Below are 10,986 nucleotides of genomic sequence, written 5' to 3'. Positions count from 1 at the left end.
AAAAAGCTGAAAGTGGAGCTGTGGCTCAAGTGGTAGGGTGCTAGTGTTGAACAAAGAAGCTCAGGGACAGTGCTCAGGCTCTGGGTTCAAGCTTCAGTGCCACCACCCAACAAAAAAGGAGAGGGGGCGAGCTCCCCCTACCCCATCTAAAATCTCCTGAGTCTAGGCATAAGTAGTACACATCTTCCCCTAAGTCTCAGTTGGGACTGTGGTTGAAAAACACCTCTCAGACTGTTGCTAATTAAAAAATAACTTTATTGTTATTATTAAGATTGTACAGAGGGGTTACTGTTTCATAAGTCACGTAATGAGTACAGTTCTTTTTGGACAATGTCATCCCTTCCTTTGCTCTCCCCCTCCCCCAGTTTCCCCCTGCTGTTGGCTAATTTTAAGGTCCCTTCTGCTTGATATGGAATAAATTACATCTTGTTAAATTCTGTTTATCTCTGTGGAGGCCCAGTTGCAGTTAGAGGCCAAACTTTGTTTTTAGATCACTAAGAACTGTACTTTGAAAAGTTAATAGATTTTGCATACTTGTAGGATTAGAAGAATAAACTCCTGCTCTGTGGAAAAGCAACATTCCAGACACTTCTGCTGCCACAATCCTTTTACAAAAAAGGTTTATTGGTTTTATTCGCCCAAACTCAGATGAAGTTTTCCTTTCTTTAAAAATGGTTAATATAAAGGAGATTTAATAAGGGGTTACAGTTACATAAGTTAGGTAATGAGTACATTTCTTTTTGGACCATGTCATTCCTTTACTTTTTTGGGGGGGTGGGGAAATCATTTGTGAGACAAAGCTCACTATGTAGGTCAGACTGGCCTCCAATTTTTATCCTCATACCTGAGCCTCCGAGTGCTGGGTTTACATTACAGAGATGTGCCACCGTGCCCAGCCATGTGGGTTTTTTGTTTGTTTTAATTTTGTCTTTTTTTTTTTTTTTTGCCGATCCTATTGCTTGAACTCTGTGCCCAGGTGTTGTCCCTACCTTCTTTTGCTCAAGGTGAGTGCTCTACCACTTGAGCTACAATGCCACTTCTGGCTTTTTTGAGTCATTTATTGGAGATAAGAATCTAATGGAGTTTCCTACCCAGGATGGCTTCAAACTGAGATCCTCAGATTTCAGCCTCCTGAGTAGCTAGGATTACAGGCGTGAACCACCAGCACCCTGCTGCATATGGTTCTTTTTAAACTGATGAACGTAAACTGGGTATTGAATGTTCCCAGTTGGTGTCAAAAGGTCGTATGTGTCAAACATGCAAAACACTGTGGGTCTTATCAGGTCACTGGCCTCAAAGATTACTTTCTCCAGGTGTTTTAACAAGAATTTATGTTCCGATGGGTTGGAGTTCTGTTCCCTCCTGATTCCTCAGTGAGTCCTTGTCTCGCTCAGACCTTGAGTTGTTAAATTTCTGGATCCTTTTTACAAAGTTCTGGAAAACAAAAGCATGAAGGTTGTGGTGCATCTGCTCTGGTGGGAACCACTTACTAGCTCTTGGCCTTGCAGGCTGGGGGAATTTAATCCTTACAAGTTTTTTTTTCCCCTGTGGGATTAAAACTTTGGGGGTGGCAGTTAGACTTCAAAGTGCAGTTTTAATTGCAAGAATATGAATCAGGAAAGATGGAGCTGACTTCATACAACCACCAGAAATAGCCGACTTCGACTTCTCTGCCTTCTGAGTAGCTAGGATTATAGGCCTGAGCCACAAATCCCATTCTATTTTTATTTTTCAGGTAGAAAAGTATGAGAATATATTAGTTGTAATAAAACTAGAGGGGTGCTTGTTAAACTTCAGCCTGCGGAACTGAGAGTGCTTTGGATGTGGTTTAATCGCTAAAAGGGCTTTCACACTGAAGTTTTTTTCTTTTTTCTTCATCTTTTTGTGGCAACAATGTAAGATGACGATTCCACTTGATGCTGGCAAAAGATGAGATATAACTCAGTTGTTGGGGGGAAAAAATCCCTGTCTAGGCAGAATAAGGCAGATGAGCAACAACTGTGTTGCTGAAGAGAACAGATGCCTGCTATTTCCAGATACAGCTGGGCATGGCTGAGGGTGTGCCCTGCTTAATAGAGGGCCTGGGGCTGCAGATAAGTCATTATTGGCCAGAAGGTCTGTCTACACCTAGTCTCCCTTCTCTTCTCCCTCTTAAGCTTAGTGGGTTATGACACAAAATGCTTTAGAAAAACATCAGTTGTTAAACTCAGGCCACCGGAGGCATCTAATACAGCCTTTAGTAGCAAGGGAATTGGGTTGACTGCTACATCTCAGGACTCTTGTATCTTTGTTGCTGCTATGACTGAGGAGGAGCCACTGACATCTTTCCAGGGATGAGGTTCAACTTGGGAAAGCTGAGCTCAGGTCTTTGTAGAGGTGGACCTCTAAGAGCTCTGGAAGAGGAATGAAGCTGGCTGTGAGCCTTTCCAAAGGACATGAAATGTTTGCTTACCAAAAACTCTTGGTCCATGAAGTAGGGCTTTTCTGCGGATCCATCATTTGTTTCCAGGTCCACAGCAAAACACAGGAGAAGTGTCTCCAGCACAGTTCCAAAAACAGACAGGAAACTGTGAGCTACTAGATAGGCAAAAAAAGCCACCAAGAGCAGAGGGATTGTCCACACTTGGAGCACACGGTTGTAGTTAAATGCCATCAGCCCTCCAAACACAGTATAGCATACCACCAACACCTGTCCAAAACCAGAGTTTGTTGAAGTCTGTAAGTTGATTGGTTAGAATATTTGAGAAGGGTGTGTGTGTGTGTGTGAACTTTAAGTACTTCTTCTGTGTGTGCATGACCTATTGGAGAGTCTATGTCAGAAAATTTGGCAGGATGTGGGCTGGGATGTAGCAAAGCACATGCCTAACAAGTGCAATGTCTTGGGTTCGATCCCCAGTACCAAAAAAAAAAAAAAAAAAAAAAGACAAAAAAAATACAGTTAAAAAATTTAGGGGCTGGGAATATGGCCTAGTGGCAAGAGTGCTTGCCTCCTACACATGAAGCTCTCGGTTCGATTCCCCAGCACCACATATATGGAAAACGGCCAGAAGGGGCGCTGTGGCTCAGATGGCAGAGTGCTAGCCTTGAGCGGGAAGAAGCCAGGGACGGTGCTCAGGCCCTAAGTCCAAGGCCCAGGACAGGCCAAAAAAAAAATTTTTTTTTAGAAAAAATTTGGCAGGATGAAATAAGGAAAATGACAGCTATGTCACAAGAAAACATAGTTGATGGGAGTGGACAGGGAGATAACTTTTCATTTTACCCACAGCTAGTATTCATAGAGATGTATTTGTACCTCCCAAAGTTTTGTTCTGATTTTTCACTTAATACCACGTCACAAAACCATTTCCTCATGAAAGCCTTTCTATAAATTTTGTTTTTCATCACAAGATAAACAGTCCATTGAGTTGGGTGCTCCACAGAGTGGCGCGTGATTGGTGGACTACATGATTATCCCTCCCCTCTCCCCCAGGACTGAAATGGAACTGCTTTCCAGCACTCCTGTGAGGAGAATCAGCTGATTCCATTTGTGATGTGTAATGATTATATTTTCCCAGCTTGTAATTACAGGCCATGTACCTAATTCTTTAATAGACGTATGACCGTCATCTGGGGTCCCTGTTGCCCCTGGCTATCTATCTCTAAAGATGACCATGGAAATCCAAATCTTACTTCATTCTCAAAACCAAACAATCATTGCTGGCCACATACTTCCTCCAAAGCTCATTAGCATTTAGTGTGTTTCTTGTGGGAAATACAAGAAAGTGAACTGTTAGCCAAAGGAAAAGAAAACACTTCCTTTGGCAGAGCATGTGTTCAAATTGGGATGTTACATAGATGAGCAATGGCCTCTCCTCAAAGGCATTGCACATTTGTGAAACATACATATACATGGGGGGGGGGGGCCTTCATTGTGACTTCCATACATTTTTGTTTGTTTTGGCCAGTCCTGGGGCTTGGTCTCAGGGTCTGAGCACTGTCCCTGGCTTCTTTTTGCTCAAGGCTAGCACTCTGCCACTTGAGCCACAGTGCCACTTCTGGCCATTTTCTGTATATGTGGTGCTGGGGAATTGAACCCAGGGCTTCATGTATACGAGGCATGCACTCTTGCCACTAGGCCATATCCCCAGCCCTCCATACATTTTTTGAAAAAAAATATTCAGAGGTTGGGGCCCAGTGGCTCACACCTGTAATTCTAACTACTCAGGAGGCTGAGATCAAAGGATTACAGTTCAAAGTCAGACTGGGTAGAAAAGTCCGTGAGACTCTCATCTCCAATTAACCAGAAAAAAGCCAGAAGTAGAAGTGTGGCTTAAGTGATAGAACACCAGCCTTAAGCAAGGAGCCAAATGAGAGTATAGGGTCCTGAGTTTAAGCTCCAGTACTGGCAATGGAAAATAGAAAGTATTCAGATGACAACAGAAATGCCACTTGGGCTCTATTCAGGACCTTAACCCATTTTACAGACAATAACCCTAAATAATGGAATAATTTCATTAAAAAAAAATCAGTGATCTCCATATTTTTATGGCCAAATCGCTACAAAACATACGCATCTTCTGCTGTCAGTAATGTATTCATTTTAGACATAAAAAAGTAGGTTAATATTATACCAGTAACAAAGACAGATTGGGGACTACCGGTTGTGGATCCCAGAAAAGTTCCTACACCTTAGTTTTACCATCTGCCAATCAGGGCTGACTCACAGGATGGAAGGTGAAATGAGATAGTGAAGCAAAGCATCCACTATGGAGAAAGTTATCAAGAGATCACACACACACACACACACACACACACACACACACACACACACACGTTTTTATTGTTTATAGCATCACTGGGGATTGAACTCAGGGCCTTGTACTTGCTAGGCAAATGATCTCCTCTTTCAAATTGCTGTGTGGCTGCATTTTTTGGATTCCAGTTACCTTTATTTATTTAGTTAAGACATCTCACCTTTCCTAGAAAGATTATGAAGTCTCCAAAACAGATCACAGACATGAAATGACTTGAATTCTTTGATAAGATTTTGAGTGCATCTTTTGCTGATGTACAAAAATCTGTCCCATTAATGGCTGCTGCAGTGTACGCATGCTAAAACAAAAGACAACAGTTAAAATGTTGGTGATTCTCATGACAATAGGGAGTGTGCAAGGTAGAGAAAGTAGGTGACTACAAACCCATTCATCTTTGCTCACAACTTACCAGTTCCAAGTCTGTTTCTGATACCATTCAAATGTATTTTCATAGAATTACAACAAGTTGGAAAGATGACATTCTGATAAATAAGGGTGGGTTGGACATCCTACTTCAAATGCATTAAAATCATGGGGAACACACAAATGATTTTTTTTTTTTTTTTTTTGCCAGTCCTGGGCCTTGGACTCAGGGCCTGAGCACTGTCCCTGGCTTCTTTTTGCTCAAGGCTAGCACTCTGCCACTTGAGCCGCAGCACCACTTCTGGCCATTTTCAGTATATGTGGTGTTGGGGAATCAAACCGAGGACTTCATGTATATGAGGCAAGCACTCTTGCCACTAGGCCATATCCCCAGCCCCCCATACAAGTGATTTTTAAAGCTTAGCACAGTTTGAGGGCAGGAAAAGAAGTATAGCTGCCAGGAAGGAAGCAGGCTCTAGCGATTTATGAGGGACAAACTCAAGGGCATGGGTATTGGCAGCTAGAGATTTGACCCCTTACGCTCTTGCTTGAGAAATGAGCCTCCCTGACCAAATTCTGGATTCAGACTCAATGCCATGCCAACCAGTGGTGCCTGAGGCCATTAGAATGACTAAGGTCTGGAAACGTGAAAAGCAAAACCATGTTCCACAAGGCCAGGGAACACGGAGCCACACAGACAACTCTGCTTGCAGAAGATGAAAAAGTTCTCCCAGGAACAATCTACAGGACTCCCCCCACTCCCACCCCATGAATAACATCTGTACTCTGAGAACATTCTAGAAAGAAGTATCCAGTGAGGTATGTGTAAGATGCTAACAGAAGGAAAAGTAACCAGAAAAAAAGCAGAATGGTATGCAAAAAGGAGGAGGCAGAGTAGAAAGTAAGCTGAACAGAAATTCTGGAAATGAATGATGTACATATTAAATGGTACAGTGCCAAGATTATACAACTTAGTTAGAAGCATTTTATATTGCTACGTGGCTTCTATAGTTTTAAGTTTTAATCAATATAGATTCTGGTGGGCTCCGTGTATGTATGTACACATGTTTCAGTTATTTTGCTATGATAAATAACAATGCGATAAACATCTTATTCCTGATTTTGAATAAAGATGAATTTCTAAAAATAAGATTATTAAATCTAAGTGAAAGTGTGTGTATGTGTTTATACATTTACATGAGAAGGTTTGTGGGGTGATTTTCCCCCCAAAATACTATCCTTTATGACTATTAGATAATTTTAAGTTCATCTACTTCTAATTCTCTTGAAGTCTTTGAAAATGTCATTTGTACTGCAGTTTGTAATAAAGAATTGGTTACATTCCTAAGAAAATACCCTGAAATATTATCTGCTTAGGACATTGTTACTCTTTTTGCTTAGGTAAAGAGTGAAGGTTTTTTTTTTTTTAATTCCATGATTTATCCCATGCTATACTGAACACTTCAAAATCATCCTAAGGAAACCAGTTTGGAGTCTACTGACTAATTTCGGCCCCAAGGTCCTCATCAGAATGAGTGGAAGAGGAGATGGCGGTTGAGAAACAGATGTGTAATCAAGGATGTAGAATTCATGAATCTCTTTTACCCAGCTTGCTCATCACCCAAACAAGAAGCTGCTAACCAGTTCCCCAACAGGACACCATGCTTCCTGGAGGAGGGATCAGATTAGGTCCTTGCAAAAATGTCTTAAATGTGCTCTACCAAGAACTTAAGGTGTCTAATTTACACAGAATACATGACAAATTTTCTTTCAACACCTCCAACCCTGTAGATAGGAAGCTGTTGCACACTGGGGACTTGGAAATTCACTGTCTTGTATTGTGGAGCTAACTGTCTTCAACCCTGTAAGGTTTTCTCAGAGTCTGGAGACATGGAGAATGACAGACACATTCTTCTCAAGTCTGGAACCCAAGATCAAGAACATTCTCTTAAGATCCTCTGTTGAAGCAGTGGGACAGAGAACTTTTTTTAAAATTCTTTTTCTAAGCTTCTGGATATTAAACTCAATTTCCCTTAGGCTAAATGCTATTTAAGCCTGGGTGCTTAAGGGTGTGGCTTCAGATCCTATACTGGTCTTAGGCTAGGGATTTTACATCTCTAAGCCTCAATTTCCTCATCTATAAAGGAAGCCACAGCAGCGAGGACTGCAGAGGGATGGGTGTTGGGAGGCTGGAAGGACACATGCCCCATAAAGCATTAAGCACAGCACCTGGCAATGGAGAGTATGCTGTGAAAGGTGCTATTATACATAGCTCACCAAAGATGACCTCATTTACAGCCTGCAGCACAGAGAAACTCTTTCATCACTTGGGGGGAGGGAACCTATAGCTGTTTGTTTTTCATCCTTGGGCTCTTTAATCTCTCACATCTCAGGGATGCAGGATGGATAGACCACACCCCCAGTGTGTCACCACAGGCCACTTGATCTCTTCTCCTTTCATCTTCATCCTCTCTTTACATACAGCCTGTGGCCCCAGTTCCTCTCCTAGTCACCATCCCTCCACTAAATTGAGATTCTTCTTTCTGCACTTCCTGAGTCACACAGGGCTGGGCAGGTGTTATGTGGACCTCTCTTCCTGAAACCCACTGCCTCAGAGTCAAGTTAGTACCATTCAGAAGCAATAAAAACTGTGCCTCAGGCACTGGTCTACTTAGGAGGCTAATCCCTGAGGATCTGGTTCAAAGCCAGTCCAGGCAGGAAAGTCTATGAGACTCTTATCCCCAATTAACAACCAGAAAACTGGAAGTGGAGCTGTGACTCAAAGTGGTAGAGTGCTGGCTATGAGCAAAAAGAGCTCAGGACAGCACCCAGGCCCTGAGTTCAAGCCCCAGGACCCACCCCTTCCACATACACATAAAAAGACAAGAAGAGAGAGAGAGAGAGATAAAAAAAAAAGGTAAACATAGTTTCCCTCCATTGAGGAAAAGTATTGGTCAAAAACTATGCCATTAATAGCCAAGTCTGTTATTGTGGCTGTGGCTTCCTAAACAAGTTCTGATATTTATTAGCAAAAAATACTAAAAACCAACTTGAGAAACTGGACAATGACCAAGCAATTGGAAGAAATACAGTGAATTATGCATCCAGATGCATCTCCATACATGTGGCCCTACAGGAAAAGGCACAGAAGCAACCCCTAGCCAGTTTCAGCCCAAGCTGTGTCGGCCACAGATGGGTGTTGAGTGAGGCATGCAAGCGGCCCCCGGCCTTCCAGAGCTGAGGATCACCCTCTAGATCTCAGCAGGGACCCACTGGGCATCACTGTCCAAAGAGGTGGCAATTGGGAAACCTGCCAGTCCCCTCGGGGGTCCAGTCAGGTGGAGGGGCGCTGGAAAGAGGGAGGTGTCTTTGCTGAGAGCTACTCCTGGCTGTAAATCTGATGCAAGGCAGTGTGGTCTTGTTTGCTCAGAAAATTTATTTGCTTTCTGCTTATTTTTTAGAATGGTGTTATTATTTCTTTGTTCAATATTAAAAAAAAATAAATCTAGCACCACAAAAAGACAAAGAAGAAAATCACTGATCTGTCCTCAGAAGTAATGGCAGCTAACATCATGTGATCATCTCCCAGAATTCCTCTGCAACTGTGCACTGCTGGAAGGATGGAAGGATGGAAGGACAGATGGAAAGATAGTAGGGCTGAAGAATGGGCAGCCAAGTGTGAGCAAGGAACATAGAGCAGCACTCCTCAAGGTATTAAAAGTATGAGTGTCAAGTTGACTGCAACCAAAGGGGGGCGGAAACTACACCCAAACTGAAAGAATTGCTCACTTCATGCCTTCACAGTCAAGCATTATGGAAAAATGTTGAGTGTTTACTTTTTTTTTTTTTTGAGCTATGTCTCTCTCTGTGCTACTCAGGCTGGCATTAAACTTGAGATCATCGCCCTCAGGTTCCCATGTGTACCACCACACCTGCTGTTGTAAAACTGCATTGTAAGTGAGGATGCATTGATGGTGAGGGATAAACCCTCTCATGTTCTTCTGCCTCCTGTTTTTTTGTGGTTCGTTACTATTCTGACTTTGCTAGGATTTACAGTTAGAATCTCCTTGGCAGCCTTCTTTTTGTGTGTACTAGTCCTGGGGCTTGAACTCAGAACCTGGACACCATCCCTTTTTTGCCCAAGGCTGGTGCTCTACAACTTGAGCCACAGCTCCATATTCAGCTTTCTGGTGGTTCATTGGAGATAAGAATCCCAGGGACTTTCCTGCTGGGTTGGCTTCCAACTGTGATCCTCAGATCTCAGTCTCCTGAGTAACCAGGATTACAGGCGTGAGCCACCAGCAGCTGGTATGACTGCCTTCTTAGTTCTTTAGGGAAGAGCGCCAGCACTGCCCATGCCCACCCCTCACACTCCAGCACACCCCTGCTTTTCACACTGACCCCAGGGAACCCAGAGTCCACCCCCCCCCCCCGGCTTGCACATGCTGCTGTTCCCCTGCTGAAAATGCCCTTTCTGAGCCCCTCCTGTCTGTACTGCTGCTGGTTGAGTAAGTGAAGATGCTTTTGGCAAACCAAGAATGTCTTCCAAATACTTCTTCATAAAACAACAACAGCAAAAAAAAAAAAAATAACAACAACAAAAAACCTGATTGCAGCCTGGCACTGGTGGTTCACACTTGGCATCCTAGCTACTCAGGAGGCTGAGATCTGAGAATCAAGGTTTAAAGGCAGAGCCTGGGCAGACAAATCCAAAAGGCTCTTTTCTCCAATTAGCCACCAAATATTTGGAAGTGAAGTTGTGGCTCAAGTGGTAGAGCACCAGCCTTGAGGAGATAAAGCTTAGGGAGAGCTCAGGGCCCTGAGTTCAATCCCCAGCACTGACACAAAAACAAATAAACCTGAATTCAACTGACCTGCTTGTTTTTCCTTCACTGGACTGTGTGAATGTCACTTAGGAAACAGCCTCATTTTACCCAAGGAAGCTGGGGCATAAATTTGATGCCCTCAGCTAGTACTCTGACAGACAGGCCCTGGGCCTCCTCCACATCTAGCAAAACTTCAATCAGGCAAGGGCATCTAGCCAAACTTCTCTCTTTGCTAACTAGTAAAGTTTTCATCCGTTGTGCAGCTAGCCTCCCCTCCTCCAGTAGTGATGCCATCCTGAATGAGCTGGCAGGGCCAGGCCCTGAGACCACGCGCAAGGGCTGCCTTCATCCAATAAGCTCGCCCCAGATGCAGAGCCCTGCCATGCCTATTAATCTCATTTGATCTGTGCATAATCAGGAGGAAATGAGCAAGCCAGAAGGGAGGCCTGGTCTCTGATAAGAAAAAATTAGACTGGGGACCTGCAAAGGATGGGGGGATGCTGGGACAGCTACTGACTTCAGGCTTTCTTAGCAGGATAAATGAGGCACATTTTTCCCTTAGCTTTGACAAGGAGCCCTAGGTAGGCAATGGAGTCCTTAAGCCTCTGGCCTTTGGCACCAGACAGAATACCACCTAGTAGTACAATCATCTAGGTTAAGATTTTTAGCCTCTGGGCCTCAGTTTCCTCATTTGTACAATGAGGGTAGGACTTAGCAAAAACTAAGTCCTAAAGAAGACTCATTTTGCTAGGCATCAGTGGCTTACACTTATAATCCTAGCTGCTCAGGTGACTGATATCTGAAGACCACAGTTCAAAGCCAGCCTGGGCAGGGAAGGCAGTGAGATTCCTATCTCCAATTAATCACCAGAAAAGTGGAAGAGTGGCTCAAAGTGGTAGAGTGCTAGCCTTGAGCAAAAGAGCTCAGGGACAGTGCCCAGGCCCTGAGTTCCAGCCCTGTGACTGACAAAAACAAGAGATGATCCACTTTGATGGTATGTGTAA

The 10,986-nt window shown here is 43.5% G+C and overlaps 1 protein-coding gene across 3 annotated transcripts in view; it reads right to left on the bottom strand.

Annotated features, from left to right (window-relative positions):
• Positions 1-1,061: 1,061 nt before the first annotated feature.
• Slc44a3 (solute carrier family 44 member 3) overlaps positions 1,062-10,986 on the bottom strand; it is a 58,923-nt gene continuing 48,998 nt past the window's right edge. For all 3 annotated transcript variants that reach the window (XM_048352005.1, XM_048352003.1, XM_048352004.1), the window contains 3 exons: positions 4,954-5,091; positions 2,453-2,689; positions 1,062-1,434 (listed from right to left, as the gene is read on the bottom strand). In XM_048352005.1, coding sequence (XP_048207962.1) covers positions 1,330-1,434; positions 2,453-2,689; positions 4,954-5,091 — 480 coding nt within the window. In that variant the 3' untranslated portion in view covers positions 1,062-1,329. The remainder of the gene's footprint in view (positions 1,435-2,452; positions 2,690-4,953; positions 5,092-10,986) is intronic.

Source organism: Perognathus longimembris, chromosome 7 (genome assembly GCF_023159225.1).
Source record: "Perognathus longimembris pacificus isolate PPM17 chromosome 7, ASM2315922v1, whole genome shotgun sequence".
Lineage (NCBI taxonomy): Eukaryota > Metazoa > Chordata > Mammalia > Rodentia > Heteromyidae > Perognathus > Perognathus longimembris.
Note: the sequence above shows the minus strand (reverse complement) of the source record. Positions and strands in the feature narration are given on the sequence as shown.